The sequence below is a fragment of the Prunus avium genome, chromosome 1 (assembly GCF_965620075.1).
Source record: "Prunus avium chromosome 1, drPruAviu1.hap1.1, whole genome shotgun sequence".
Lineage (NCBI taxonomy): Eukaryota > Viridiplantae > Streptophyta > Magnoliopsida > Rosales > Rosaceae > Prunus > Prunus avium.
In genome coordinates, this window is record NC_142284.1 from 55,786,580 (window position 1) to 55,801,117 (window position 14,538).

The 14,538-nt window shown below is 36.4% G+C and overlaps 3 protein-coding genes and 1 non-coding gene across 6 annotated transcripts; 2 read left to right on the forward strand and 2 right to left on the reverse strand.

Annotated features, from left to right (window-relative positions):
• Window positions 1–1,891: 1,891 nt before the first annotated feature.
• Window positions 1,892–3,768, forward strand: LOC110748259 (ABSCISIC ACID-INSENSITIVE 5-like protein 2). The gene is made up of 3 exons (XM_021948259.2): window positions 1,892–3,227; window positions 3,331–3,402; window positions 3,591–3,768. Exons 1-3 carry the CDS (start codon window positions 2,424–2,426, stop codon window positions 3,669–3,671), a joined length of 957 nt encoding a protein of 318 aa, XP_021803951.2. The 5' UTR covers window positions 1,892–2,423; the 3' UTR covers window positions 3,672–3,768.
• Window positions 3,769–3,868: 100 nt separating this feature from the next.
• TRNAL-CAA (transfer RNA leucine (anticodon CAA)) lies at window positions 3,869–3,952 on the reverse strand. The gene has a single exon. It is a non-coding gene; the product is annotated as a tRNA-Leu (tRNA).
• Window positions 3,953–5,592: 1,640 nt separating this feature from the next.
• LOC148298046 (uncharacterized) lies at window positions 5,593–7,994 on the forward strand. Of its 2 annotated transcripts, none has more exons than XM_088246497.1 (3): window positions 5,593–5,853; window positions 6,082–6,301; window positions 7,371–7,994. In XM_088246497.1, the coding sequence occupies exons 2-3, from the start codon at window positions 6,179–6,181 to the stop codon at window positions 7,830–7,832; spliced, it is 585 nt and encodes a 194-aa protein (XP_088102623.1). In that variant the 5' UTR covers window positions 5,593–5,853; window positions 6,082–6,178; the 3' UTR covers window positions 7,833–7,994. The 2 variants fall into 2 exon arrangements, with proteins under 2 accessions (XP_088102623.1, XP_088102622.1); XM_088246496.1 differs by having other exon boundaries at window positions 5,594–5,853; window positions 6,149–6,301.
• Window positions 7,995–8,219: 225 nt separating this feature from the next.
• LOC110753202 (DNA-directed RNA polymerase II protein) lies at window positions 8,220–14,138 on the reverse strand. Of its 2 annotated transcripts, none has more exons than XM_021954055.2 (14): window positions 13,971–14,138; window positions 13,489–13,571; window positions 13,251–13,338; window positions 12,854–12,953; window positions 12,700–12,773; window positions 12,542–12,613; window positions 12,296–12,373; window positions 11,655–11,779; window positions 11,360–11,432; window positions 10,785–10,846; window positions 10,326–10,706; window positions 9,158–9,260; window positions 8,610–8,841; window positions 8,220–8,422 (listed from the first exon to the last, which is right to left on the reverse strand). In XM_021954055.2, exons 2-13 carry the CDS (start codon window positions 13,569–13,571, stop codon window positions 8,641–8,643), a joined length of 1,440 nt encoding a protein of 479 aa, XP_021809747.1. In that variant the 5' UTR covers window positions 13,971–14,138; the 3' UTR covers window positions 8,220–8,422; window positions 8,610–8,640. The 2 variants fall into 2 exon arrangements, with proteins under 2 accessions (XP_021809747.1, XP_021809741.1); XM_021954049.2 differs by having other exon boundaries at window positions 13,489–13,575.
• Window positions 14,139–14,538: the final 400 nt, after the last annotated feature.

Sequence of the window (14,538 nt, forward strand, 5' to 3'; positions counted from 1 at the left end):
CTATCAAAGTGGGTTAGTCCTCAGATGAGATTCTAGTGGCCAAGTTAGTCCCATGTTATGTGAACGGATCCTCCACACGAAGGGATCATTGAAAAACAGTCAAAAAGAAAAGCATTTCAAAAACACCAACCATTAATCTTACCACCATTATACGGCTTCAAATATTCTCCATTATCATGGTGATTGTCAAATACTCGAATTCTATTCGTTTATGGGAAATCATAGGAATTAATTGATGTATGTGATTCCAACTTTCCCACCTGAAAGAAAAAAAAAAAAGCTTCTTTTTTGCTGTCACGAACTCACGCTTACAATAAACAGGTCGATATTTTCTCAAAACTTAACTATTCGGGTTATTAAACAGATATAGAATTTTGTCATATGGCATCGACTTTAGTGTGTATAGAGTCTAATTCTTTATATACCAATTAATAACTCCTTACAAAGTTGACACGAGATCCCAATATGTCTTTAAACCAAGCTGCCTTTTTATCAACATTTATTTCTCTTTTTCTTGTCATGGCATAATTGAACACGCAGACGTCATTCACTTAATCAATAAGGAGGGTTCACAATGCTGCAATAATTTTAGCACTTGCCACTTTGATCCCCTCCCACTCATTCTTTTTATTATTATTATTATTTTTATAATTTTTTTTTTATGTCTCTGATTTTCTGCATAGATCTTTGTCTCTGAACAAAATTGTTTAATAATAATAATATATCCAAACCCCAAAAATGATTCACACCAAAGGGTTTTTTTTTTTTGGTTTCAAGTACTGTGTGTGATCTAATTGTTGATACTTGGTGCAACTATTTAAGAATATAGGAAGGCATATGGGAAAACAAAGAAGTTGTTCCAACAACAACCATACATGTTTGTTCTTCTGTCCTTGTGTAATATTATGCTTGTTTTGGTGGTGCAAGAGGAAGTTCTTTTTGAGCCACGCATGAGAAAGTAGATTCTGTTTTTCTGTTTTCTTATTTGCGTTGAATGTATAAAGCTTTCATGGGTTTGAAGATAATTTCTTTTTTTCTTTCTTGGAGCAATCCTGGGCTCAAAAGGACAAGCACCACTCATGGAATATTATCACACTCAGAAAACGGTTGTATTTATTTTATTTATTTCCCATAGCTGAGGAGGACCCTTTCTTTATATCCCTTTGTTAGTTTTAACTTTTATTGTGATTTTGTATTATTTTTTTCCTTAAAAAAGCTTTTATTAAGATAAAAAGAAAAAGAAGAAAAGAAAATTTTGAGTGGTGAAATTGTCAATACCATGTTGGCAAAAGGAAAAGACATACATTCTTGACTGATGGGATAACTTGATTTACTTTTCCTTTTTTTTTTTTTTTTTTTTTTTGTTTCTTGTTTTTGTTTTGTGAGTATAAAATAAGGATGTAATGTAACTTTAGTCATTGTCTCTTGCTTTTCAATTTTTAACGGTTATCAACATATCAGAATATCGCCAAAGTAGTTTAGTGTAGTGGAAAATGGCCTTAACCGGTAGATTAGGTTCAAACTCTTATGACACCTTAATAATATATGAGAAACACTCATTCTCTTATAGTTTAGACTATCGATTGTATTAAAAAAATAATAATAATAACAATATGAATGAACTACTTTGGCTAAACCAATTGACATAAATCTGAAAACCCAATTCATTAGTGGTTTGATTTTGGTGGTGGATTTAAAAATCTCAATAAGAAACTCAAACAAAGCCCATCTTTTCACCTTGGGGCCTTGCATATGGTGTGGCTGAGTCCATTAACAGTCAAGGTCTTCTAGAAGAACCAACTGTCATAACGGTCATGTACCAACTGGCCGCACTAAAATTCTCACTCACCAAAGAGAAAATCCAGTAGAAATCGAGAGAGAGAGAGAGAGAGAGAGAAGAGTGGAATGGTTGGGTCTCTCTATCCCAAAAATGTAGCATGAAAATCTGGTTTGGCTGTTGAGATGAGCAACTCTGTTACAATCTCCTCTTCTCACTGAAAATAGGGATCCTCTACAACAAATCAGCTTCAGCCAGTTCATTTCTGGCGGCTCACATTTCGCTCCTCAAAATCTTGTTTATGAACTCTCTCACTACTTCCTCACTCTCCACTCTTCACACACCTTCCCATTCTCCACATTGCACAACGTGATGATGGCTTTAAATTCATCAAAACATGGTTTAAATTTATCCTTCCTTCTATACAATTTTTTACTGTTCTTTTCAAAATTTTGATTTACGTAAGTTTTTATATAAATTTCTCTACTGGGTTTAGTGAGTGACAATCAATTGACTTAGAATCTGATCATGTTGCTTCTTGGTTTTGCTTGCACTTCTGATAGCTTTCTTCACTTTGAACAAATTGTTGGGAACTTTTCTTTTTAGAAGCTTTCCGATAATTTCGATAAATTTAGTGTAAGGGGTTATGGAGGACAGGACTTTGGAGTCTGGAAATGGAGGTGAGAGGCCACAGTTTCCTCCTCTGGCTAGGCAGGAGTCTTACAATCTCTCTAATTTGGATGAGGCCCAGAGCCACCTGGGAAATATTAACAGCAAGCCTTCGAATGGCATGCATTTTGATGAGTTGCTTAAAAATGTGATATCAGTTGAAGAGGGGCAGCTGCTACAAAACCCTTCCTCCTCCTCATTGCCGGCTTCATTTTTTCTAGGGAATTTCAACTTGAATGGAGCATTGAGTAGGAAGGCTGCGGATGAGGTTTGGAAGGAAATAGCTCATCATGAACATGTCAACACCGTGGTGGCCAACGAGTCGTTGCAGCAACGGTTGAGTACTATCGGGGAGACTCCAGTTACTCCCGAACATTTTTTAGTTCGTGCCGGTGTCATTAACATAGGGAACCAACCTAGTCTCATGAATGCTTCTCAGCCAATCATGGCAATTGATCCAACAGGTGTTGTATCACAGCAGACAGATTGGCTTCAATTTCAAATGGCTGCTGTTCAGCAGCAGATGACAATGCTGGATTCAAATTTGAAAGTTAGTGAGTCAGTGTATGAGAACTCAGCTGTGAATTTTGATTACTCAGAGAACCAAGTTGGCATGTCAATGCCAATGCCAGCAATTTCAGCTTCCTCTTGCGAGTCTCAGGCAACCGCTGTGAGGAAACGCCATTTTTCGGATGAAATGAAGGAGAGAACTATAGAGAGGAGACAGAAGAGGATGATCAAGAACCGCGAATCAGCTGCCAGGTCAAGGGCAAGGAAGCAGGTCATAAAAAAATTGAAGTTCAAATACAATTCTTGGATCTAAAGCAAGATTTCTGTTTAATATAAACTTGCAACTTATGAGAGTTCTTTGTTTCCTGTTTTAGGCTTATACCAATCAGTTGGAGCATGAAGTATTCCAGTTGGGAAAAGTGAATAGCTGGCTCAAAAAGCAAAAGGTACCAAATTCTTCTTAGCATTCATTTAAATCATGCATTTAGAATTATCAGAGCCACCACTGGCTAACTATTTACTTGCAATGTGAGAACTATTATAAGTTTTTGGTCATTATCTTCATGTTAAGAAAGCAAGAAAGATTGGATGGAAAATGATTGTTTCTTGGTGTTTTTCTTTTTTGTTGTTGCAGGAGGTGGAGATGATCTTAGCTTCAAACCCTATTTCCATGCCTAAATACCAACTCCGGCGCACGAGTTCAGCTCCCTACTAGCATGCATCTGTTTGTTTATACATGTTCTTCTTCCTCCATTATGATTGAGCTTCATCTGTTCTGCTGTTTATGATTCAGAATTTTTTTTGGTTTTGCATTTTTGAGAAATTAGTATTTTCCATAGGACGGAACTTTCTTTTCTTTCTGTTTCAAAAGTATAAGAAATAAAAATATAAAAAAAAGAAGAATACATGAATTGTCAGAAGTGGGATTTGAACCCACGCCCTCGTTAGAGGACCAGAACTTGAGTCTGGCGCCTTAGACCACTCGGCCATCCTGACCACGCTGTGCTTGTGATTCCTTTCTGATTTTTAATATTAAAACTAAATATAGATTACATAATCTTGTTTAGCCAACCAGAATAAAAAGCTGTGCAGCAACAATATTGTTAATTATTATACTGCAAAGTACATAAACAAAAGATAATAAATAAATTAATTAATTCAGCATTCAAGCTTTGATATATAATTTTCTAGTATGGTATTTGGTTCCCACTTGGGCTTTGCTTAGCCCAATTACTTATTCGGGCTTGTACTAAGAATGTCCATCTGCATAATTCTGGGTAAATCCCTCTTTAAATTTGCCCCATATATTTATAAAATATCTAAATACCAGATAATTTATCTTGTTTCCAATGATCATTTGTTCTAGTAACAGCCGTCTCATGAACTGTGAATAATTAAAAAAATATACTTATTTTGTTAAATCTTGAGTGTCATTCTCACATTCCTTATTTGCAATGTCATTACGCTATATGAGACGAAAACACAAAAACCTAATCATGGGATATAATGCAATATAAACTCGTAACAGACGCATTTTTTCAATCAATGGAGGCGGGGAATTCGAACTTGGGACGAATTTTGTTGGTAACTCATACATGGATTTGATGAGTAGAGAAATGGTACCCATGTTCGGTCCAAAAAGAGTTGCTACGCAAGTAAAATTGGTGCAACTGAAGTGATACAAAACAAACCCAAGCTGGAGGAGGTTGATTGGTTCATATAGTTTTTTTTTGGGTTGGGTTGGGTTGGGTTGGGTAAATGGCAGGAGGAACGGACATATGCCTTTAGGTGGTGGGAAGATTGAAGATAGAATCAATAAAAGGGTCAAAGTCTTTGGGAGAAAATATCAGTGGAATTTGATCACTTTCCAAGTGCCTGTTCACATAAAGATAAAGCATTGCTGTCTCTGAGATTGTTAAAAAAATTAGTGCGGACAAATGCCGAGATTATGATATTCTCTCTTTCATTGATATGCCGAGATTATGATATTCTTCTTTTTCGCTTTTTCTGGTGCTCCAACAAAGTTGTTTGAGATTTGAGATTTGAGATTTGAGACTTGGAGTGCAGAAGAAGCTATAGCAATTCTTGAGCGGAAAAATAAAAATACAAAAACACATTAAAACGACAATAATAAATAAAGTTGTGAACAAAATCACAGGTATTATGCTGCAGCATCACTTAAAGCGAAATGAGCTGATTGGGCCCTCCAACTAATTAAGATCATGACAGGCATGCCATATCTTAGGTCTCGTAAATATTTATTTGTCACCGTTTTGGTATGGACTGGACCACTGTGACTATTTAAAATTAACCACGAGAAATGTTAATTCCTACTCTCAATTTGTTCCGTAAAAGAGTATTAAAATAATAAATATTAATTTAGAATAGAAATTGTGAAAAATGACTATTTTAGCGAATTTCACAAAGAAAAATGCGTATAAATTCATCATACCGACGTATTACTCATAAGAAGTATAATTGTATAATATTGTTGTGAAAATGTAACAAAAGATATATTACGTGTCTATCTCTCTCGTTCGTCACGTGTAACAAGAAAAGAAAGAGTTATTTTCTTCCCACAGGACTGGTTGGTAATTTAGTTTAAAATCACTGCCCATGCTTCCCTATTGGCCCTACTACATTGATTTCCAACTTTACGGCCTCTCTCTCCCTCTCTCTCTCTCTCTCTCTCACGCACACAGACACAGAAGGAAAGGTTCTTTCTGTGCAGGATCACAATCCAACGGCTGAAAACGAAAGTCATTCCAACGCAAAGCTCACTGACGCTTTAGAGCACAAACACAGAAACACACTCTCACCACACTAAACCACCAGACGAAGAAGCTTCACAAATTCTCAGATCTCTCTCTGCTCTGCTTCAAGCTCATCTCTTTCAGGTCCTCGCTCTCTTCCTCTACCTAATTTTCTTCTTCCTTCACTTCACTTCGCCCATTTTCTCACACTGCTTCGTTTCAACGGTTTTCAACTTTCTCTTCGACGTCGTCGTTTTCGTTCCTTCATAGTTTTCTCGGAAAAATGCTCCGACGACCGGTTTTAGTTACAGTTTATTTTATTTTATATTTTTAAAAATATTTTGTCTAGTGCTTAATTAATTTAGTTGCCAGATCTAACGGTGGGACCAAGTAGGGGAACAGATCTGACCGTACATCTGAATTGTTGTCGACTTGACAGGGCTTTGCGCACGTCGTCGAGTCCGTACAAATGGAGACGAAAAGGAGTGGTGGTGGTGGCGAGGTTACGGTTGCCCAGGTCTCGTTGCTAACGTGCGCCTGGGAGGCTCTTGCTACTCTGCTTACGTCAGCCTTGCTTTCTTTGGCCGCTCAAGTGAGTTCATTTTCTTTCTTTTTTTCTTTAATTTTTTACGAATAATTTAATTATTAATGTTCTTAAAATATCTTCTTGTTTTTTTTCTGAGCCTTGAAAATATCTTTTTATATGCTTTTTGGTTTTTCTTGGATAATTTTTTAAATCGGTTCTGGGGATTTATTTATTGTTTATTATTGCGAGGAAGGCATATGATGAAAGGATATTCTGTGTCGTTTTTTGTTTGTTATGGGAGTCAACGGTCTCCGTAGAAGTTAAATTAAAATAAAGAAAAATCTCATTTCTGTAATTAATTAAGATATTTTATTAGTACCTGTCATGTCAGTTTTGGTTTGAAATTTTATGAAAATCTTGTCACACATCATCATTCATGGTTTGTGGATCTATTTTTGGACTTACATTATGGTCCAATTTACAAGCTACACCCCCATGGTAGCCTGGTGGTGTACATACGCACCCTGTGACAGATGATGGCAATTGACATTCTGGTATAAAAGGCTCTTCCAAAAAGTGGAGACGATAATTTACTTCCACACTTGGGATAAGTTTCCCCAAAAAGAAAAACAAAAACAAAAGGGAAAGACTTGGAGACTCACCTTCAGATTTATGGAAACATTTTCTTGTTTTACTCTTTTTTTAAATTTACATGTAACAAGGTGTATGCTTCATGTGTTTGTCTCTCTTTATCATAGACCTACAAAATTTACCTGTGACAGTTTATACCCCATATGTCTGTCTCTTTTCTCACTCGATGACTCGTGAGCGAGACACGTACATAGGAATGTAGACCCCGTTACATGTCGGGGTGAGCTCCGGTTCGGTCTGGTTCACACAAACCGAAACAAAAAATTACACTGTTTGCTACTCAGCAGTCAACATCCGTTGCATTCAAGGTCACACATTGCTTAATGTTGTCATTTCTGTTACAAATTGATTAGACTTGGTGAAGTTTAATCACATTAATTTAAGAATTCCTTTGGTCCGTTCATTATTGGATGTCTAACCTTAAACCTTCTTGTTTTGCATATTTGACTTCCACTTTTGAGTTGCGTTTATCCCGTGGTTTCAGGATCCTTTTGCGCCCTCAACAGCTTGCGGACAAAAAAGTGAAGGAGTTCATTCCAACTACGAAGCAGTGGATGCTGACGAAGATGGGGATGAAGAGAAGAACAACGATGGTGGATTAGGAGAGACCGAAGAGGAGCTATCGTCTGATGATGGGGGAGGCAGTGGGAACAACCCTAATGGCAAAAGCAACAACTCCAAAGCTGAGTCTGGAGGAGAAGCCGCTGGAGTAGGCGAAGATGGTGAAGAGGAAGAAGAAGAAGATGGCAACAACCGTGACGACGACGATGATGATGGTGATGATGATGGAGATCAGGACAATGAAGATGATGAGGACGAGGAGGAGAATGATGATGATGAAGGTGAGGACAAGGAGGAGGAAGAAATTGTGGAAGAGGATGAACCAGAGGATGAAGAAGAGGATGAGGAAGAGGCCCTTCAGCCCCCAAAGAAGAGGAAAAAGTGAAAGAAGCTGCTGCTTCTCATTGTGCCAACCATGAAAAGTGCTGTTTAACTTCGTACTCTCTTTATAGGAGGAAGTTTCTGTGCCAGTACTGTTTAGGCTAATTTTCTTGTATTTCGTACACATTTTATGGTCCAATAATATTTAGAAAAGACAAAAATATAACCCACCACTCTCATCATATCTCATACTAATGCAGTTTTTTTCAGAAAAGAAAACAAAAAAAAAACATTTATTTTTGAAGATCATTCTTTGATGTGTAATTTCATAGCCGTAAACGAACCCTAACTGATACCCTATATTATACATTCCCTAATCCAATGGACGGCAAAGCTGGCAATAGAAGTGTCTTGATTAAATTCAAGGATCTAGCATAACGAATCTTAAGGATAAAGATAACTAGGGTTAAAATTATAACAGGAAAACCCCTCAATTCTATTTTTATTTACATGTATAGACAGACAACCATTAGAGCATTTCTATTTACAAGCTAACAAAGTCAATTCCAAACACTTGAAGAATATGTTACTGAGCAGTCCATGGTAAATGCAGTCTTACTTTTTGTTTGAACTTTCGTGTCTACTTTGACTTACCTGTCAAGCAAAAAACAGAGAAAACAGAAAAAGTTCAAGAAAGCTCTTGTTGGTAGCCACAAAAGCAAACAAAAGGTGCAAGAATACTCAAAAAGGTATCTATAACGATGATAGACAAATTACAGAGACTATTCACAGAGTTGCAAACTTGAATTGTGAAGAGAAAACTATTCAAATGGTGACTTACAAATAAGCAGAAAGACGGTTGTAGTGCCAAATCATTTTCTTTTAGCATCGATGAACATGGCTCGAGTCCAATGCTCAATATCCTCAGATTGTGATGGTGGAGGAGGAAAAGTTGGATGTTCTACAAGATCCCATCCTTCTACAAGGGATTCATTCTTCCCAGAATCAGACAACTCAGTGGAACAAAGAAAGCTGGTGGCATAATTAGGTAGGTTATATTCATACAAATTTTTCTGCAAGGCAAAAGAAAACGTATGACAATTAAGTAAAGTCTTCATGCATGCAAAGAACAGTAGCATACCAATTTAACAGTTACCGAATTATTTCTTATTCCTATGTATGTGAAAAGATGCAAACAATAATATCAACCAGCTCCTAACTCAAAAAGGCAGAAGTACAAAAAACTGAGCTATGAGATAGGACCACTCCTACAAAAGCAATTATAGGCCAATGAAGGGCAAAACCAATAACATTGTTGATTGAGGCACAAAAGTACACTAGCTAAAAACCCAAATGTCCTAACAAAACAAGTAAAGCCCAAACATTTACCGTCATTGTCATGGCATGTGCGCTATCCAGTAGAGTGGTTGACGATATGGCAGAATTCACATTCCAAACAGATTTGTTCAATTGTTGAACTTGCTTACATGACCTGAAAGTTACAAGGGAAAATTCCAAAGAATGTTGATCTACTATCCATAGCATGCCACTAAAGTAGAGTTCTTTAACAAGCAACTGAGTATTAAGAAGACCATTTCCAGTCCAGGTAAAAAGATGCAGGCAAACGAGGTTATTACAGTTCAGATTTCAAGCATAAACAGCCATAAGTCCAAAAATCATTCTTGCAAAACCCAGCACACACAACTTTATATCCATTTTCTGTTCTCAACATTTTAAAAAAAGACAAATATAGAGATTAAAACAATCCAATTGAGTAACCTTTGCTAGAGAAGTCGAAGAAAATACCAAACCTTATGCTACATTCACTAACCCTACATGGCATCAGCACACTGTCCCATAAGTCCATGCTAAAGGAATTGAACCTTCCAACTACAGAAGAAATTCCTCAAGAATGATCAGGCAAATAAATGAAAGGCTTAAAAGTGTATTACCCATAAATTATAAAGGTGTGTTCTGTTTGACAAGAGAGAGCTTTGGAAATTTAGTAGATATCTTAATTTTGTACTCTCTCTAATTGTACGAAAGTTATTAGAGAAGTTAGCATCTTTTATAACATAGAAGGGGGCGTGAAGGTGACAGAGATTAAAAACCAATGACATAGATAATTGTTGTAATTTCATGAAATAATGCATTTTCAATTTTAAGGTTTGTAATCGCCTTCCAATTGCGATGCCAACGCCTTGGGACAGTAACAACATCCCACGCAGCACCAGCTTCATTATCTAATTAAGGGTGTCCCATACAACCTATGCATAGCCTGTCAGTAGTTCAAGCTTTGTTACAGCAGATGAAGCATTGGCTCAGTCAACAACCCAAACATGAAGCACTTAACATTCTAATTCAGATGTTACAAAAGTCACAATGATCTATTTTGCAAGAAAATACCCTCTCAGAAGTTCAGGATTTAATGTTTGTCCAAACATTGTTAAAACCAGATAACAGTTATTATTTTATTACTTCAGTTTATGCACAATAGAACAAAAATGAAAGCACACAGAACATAATTGACAAAGAAAGGAGATGCAGGACAATGTACCTTGAACAAGCCATTTTCAAAGAGAAAACAGAATGAACTTCCTTGGACGAAGATAATGTAGCCAACAATTTTGCAAATGCTTCAAAGGTAGATGTCTCAGAAGGGACATCTAAACAAAGTGAGTTATAACAGTATGCTGTAATGCATGCCACACTTTTCTTGAGCAGTGAAATCCCTCTCTGCAAATCTTGGTGTGTTTCGACAGAGTGTTGAGAAGCAGAAGAATAATTAAAGCTACTACTTCCAGAAGAATCCAGATGGGGTTTCCTCTCGGAATCTATTGAAGCAACACCAAAATTACTTGAGCTTCTATCAGACCACGAATTTTCGCCACTAGTGGAGCAATAATTTTGCCGTGGTATAAAGAGAGGATATTCATTGCTGCAATAAAATAAATTATCTCAGTCACCAGGAGGAGAAATCCTCTCCCATGTCAAAAAATATCTCCAGCCAACGTACCTCCTAGAAGAAGGGCGAGCATCCCAATAAGAATCTCTTTGCCATATCCGAGAGCAGGAACCCTGAAGTAAGGCATCCCAATTAAGACGAAATATAGCTAAAAATAATCCAAAATACAACATCAAAAGCCTCAGATGAAGTTTCAAATGTCTTAGAGAAGCTTCAAATGTCTCTCTAGAAGAAAAGTGCAACTTCGAAATAAAAATAGAATGCTTTCACAGAAAGAGGTTTCGAATGAAGGTATGCTTTTCTTCCGAACCAAATGTCTTCCCCAAATAAATATAAATAAAAACACAAGTCATAAGCTAACAATATGAGCAATTTAATTTGACAAATCAAAATAAGAATAATTTTCATTATCTATATATATATATATATATTAAAACATTGGGAAACTTTCAGACTGTAAACATCTATTTTCACTAATACTTCCAGAACATTTTTATAATCATATAATCATCATTAGTACTTTCAAACCCCTAAGAGTTTGCCAATAGTAAATCTTAATGGTGAGGAAAGACCGTTGTTTTCAAGGGAATCTTTAAGCCATCACATGGAGGGTGAACAGTGCTTACTGCGAAACCTGAGTTATGAAGTGCTGGAGCAGCTAAGTTCTGAACGACAAGATTCAGGAGTTGAACCATGTATCTGTTCTCCAAAGATAGTGATCAGTTATCAGTGAAAGTGCAAATCACCATTGCTAAACAAGATTCAACTGCGTAGGATTTAACTGAAAAAAAATAATCTCACGAGGAAAAAGCAAAAATTATCAGCAAGTTCGTGGTGAATCAGTGAGATAACATAATCCAGTACCAAATAGCTTCCTGCTTACAAGAATATTAGGATATTACAACTTCAAAGAGAGATTACCCCAAAGAAGCAGCAAGCTCTTCTGATGGAACTGAGTGTGGATCCAGCCCTCTTGGTAAGCACGCATTGCAAATTTGATCATATTGACCACCAGATGCATCTTTCCTCTTTGCATCAACAGTCACCTAAAAGAAAGAATGAACATAAAAAAGCTTGGATTTAAGCTCCTCAAACCCCAATAATTATATAGAGGAATATCAAATGCTACGAATTATTAACAACCCAGAGCAAAACCACAGTGATGCTGTTTCTTTTGGAAAACAAAATGGGTATAGCTTTCATTCTACTTATATAAGTCAGTCAATAGCTTCATGTAACATAGTCATCAAGGATTATCAATCAAATATAATCAAACCATTGAGTTCATCTATACGATTATCTAAGAGAATTCTCTTTGTCAACCAAAGGGGATAAAATATCAATTTTTCATAATTAAATTTAAAGCTAAGGGTGTTACCATAACTATCATTTATCCCACTTTTAACCCACCCAGCTTCTTCTCCCTCCTACCCTTTAACTTCCTATAACTTCTCATCACACATGCAGAGCATGTGTAGGATGTTTCTATTAATACTCAACTCAACTTATAAGCCATATTTCATGCGCATAAATCAACATACATCTTCTTTTGAAGAGCTTACCCGACGTTGGGGAAACAATTTACATATTTGTTTTATAACCACTGACTGTTTATGAAGGCGTTCAGAGGTAATTGCCATCTGCAATTCAGAGAACGAATCAGAAGAGAAGGATAAGAAGAATGCATGGCAAAGTAAAAACATAACTATCGTCACATCTTCTGAGACAATAAAGCTATTCTAACTTCCTTTAATTAATAATGCACAAAAGAAGTATCTAAATTAAAGGAGTGTATAAATATGCCTTACATGCCCTAAGTTCTGAGTGCATATAAGGTTGGGATAGAACTTCTCCAGTTGTTCTGCACGATTTTTTTCCAACTGCAAATAGGAAAATTTAGAAGTCCATGATATCTTAAAGATTTCTATAGAATCAAATACAAAGATATTTCTAAAAATTGTCATACCACAGCAAGGGCTGATTCAAGCACCCCAGATTTTACTTTTAGGTCATAGGACGTCTTCTCAATCTTAGCCTTGCCTGTAAACATCTCAATCAGTCTTACAGGAACAACATCAATGAATTTCAACCTAAATTCTATTTGGCAATAGGAAACCAACCTTGCACAAGCTGTTCTTTATTACAGCGGAGCTTTTCCCTTAACCTCACAAGCTTTTCATTTTGAAGCACTCTCCAATTTAGTTGATCATCGGCCTTACCCTGACCAATGTATAAAACATCAGTATAAATAGAGTAGCAGAATTCTTTAGAGTCCATTACCCATCTTTGCATCCTCAGTGTAAATAATATTTTTTAATGAGAACCGAGTAAAAAATATCATCAATACAAAAGATAATATGTTGTAAGAAAACATGGTTTTATTCTAATTAACTTACAGGATTGTACCTGAAAACTATATTTGTACTTGGCAGAAATAGGCCATTGGAATGCAAGGACAAGAGTATGAAGTAATAGAAAAGAAAAGGCTACCTAAGTCAATCCAAGGCAGAAACAAACCTTTGCCACAAGCGCTTCAGTCAATCTCGAATACAAGGAATCACGACGACTCTTCAGTGCCTTTAAAGAACTGTTGTACTCAGTTAATCTGAAAACAAGCATACCCATATATAAGACTAAGGACATGTAAACATGCAATTATTCTATAACAGTTAGAACAACTCATAATATCAACGATTCGAATAAGTTCATAATATCAACAATAAATTTGAAGGACCATTAAGTTCAGATGTCACACCTGTAATTGACACAGATAGCACAGACAGAAGCGAGATTTGAACTCTCACAAATAGCACAATTACTTGATTTTCTGTTCATCATCTGGCTTTTCTCAAGACAAAAAAAAAAACAAAACAAAAAAGACATCTAAAAAGTCAGTGCCTACGAAATAGCAAATGCTTTGCTGAGAAAATATCACAATCCGAATTATTTCAGTATCAATTCAATTTAATTCAGCCATATGCTGATCATCATGGACAGAATTGAGGTAGAAGTCGATGCAAACAGAACCAAAAGACAAAAAGACATAAATCAGAACCCAATTGAAATTTCCGACTCAAAATTGGTTCAGTGCAACGTAGACATCATGGACCGAATTAGTTCAGTACAACGTAGAACTTTTTTCTTTATTTTTTTTATAATCAATTTCAACTTTTCTCAGCAAACAAACAAACAAATCCATGAAAAATCAGAGGGAGGGAGAACAAGAAGATAATTTACCTGAGGCAGAGTCGTCGACGTGAAATCTACACAACGAGGATTTTAAATTTGCGCGCAAAACTCTGTAATTTGAAGTGGACTCGGAATTCTTGGGATTTTTTTCATTCTCGTAATAATTTCGTTATGAGAGGGAGAGGGAGAGGGAGAGGGCGAGGGCGACGCCTCTTTGGCAAATGAAAAAGGAGAAAAACGAAAATAATAATATTTTCATTGGTTTATTGGGCCTGTAATGGGCCGGGTTTCTACGGTTATGCTAAGGCCCCGTCTTTTTACATAATAAGCGAGCCCAAATCAGAATGAGCTCTAAGTTCAAATCCGTACGTACCTTTGGCCAGTTGATCTACAGAACATGTTGGGAGCTGAAAGAGCTAGAGGGCTATGGCCACCACCAATCCTCGAACACGTCTCAAGGCTTGGTTAGATGAAAATTTGATTTCTTACACGTCAAACCGAAAGCTAGAACACGGGGTATGTTGTTTAGACTGTGAATATGAACCATTGATTAAGTTAATTCTTTCCGAATTTGTTTAGATTCATAGTCTTGCAACATGAGACGACAAGAGAACGC

Bases quoted from the DNA above. Each gene is read 5' to 3' on its own strand.
- LOC110753202 (XM_021954055.2), bottom strand. From the start codon at position 13,571: ATGATGAACAGAAAATCAAGTAATTGTGCTATTTGTGAGAGTTCAAAT. The intron at 13,339-13,488 runs GTGTGACATCTG...GCTTGTTTTCAG, and splicing joins GCTATCTGTGTCAATTACAG to ATTAACTGAGTACAACAGTT. The intron at 12,954-13,250 runs GTTTGTTTCTGC...TACATTGGTCAG, and splicing joins CTGAAGCGCTTGTGGCAAAG to GGTAAGGCCGATGATCAACT.
- LOC110748259 (XM_021948259.2), top strand. From the start codon at position 2,424: ATGGAGGACAGGACTTTGGAGTCTGGAAATGGAGGTGAGAGGCCACAG. The intron at 3,228-3,330 runs GTCATAAAAAAA...TTCCTGTTTTAG, and splicing joins GGTCAAGGGCAAGGAAGCAG to GCTTATACCAATCAGTTGGA. The intron at 3,403-3,590 runs GTACCAAATTCT...TTGTTGTTGCAG, and splicing joins GCTGGCTCAAAAAGCAAAAG to GAGGTGGAGATGATCTTAGC.
- LOC148298046 (XM_088246497.1), top strand. From the start codon at position 6,179: ATGGAGACGAAAAGGAGTGGTGGTGGTGGCGAGGTTACGGTTGCCCAG. The intron at 6,302-7,370 runs GTGAGTTCATTT...CCGTGGTTTCAG, and splicing joins TGCTTTCTTTGGCCGCTCAA to GATCCTTTTGCGCCCTCAAC.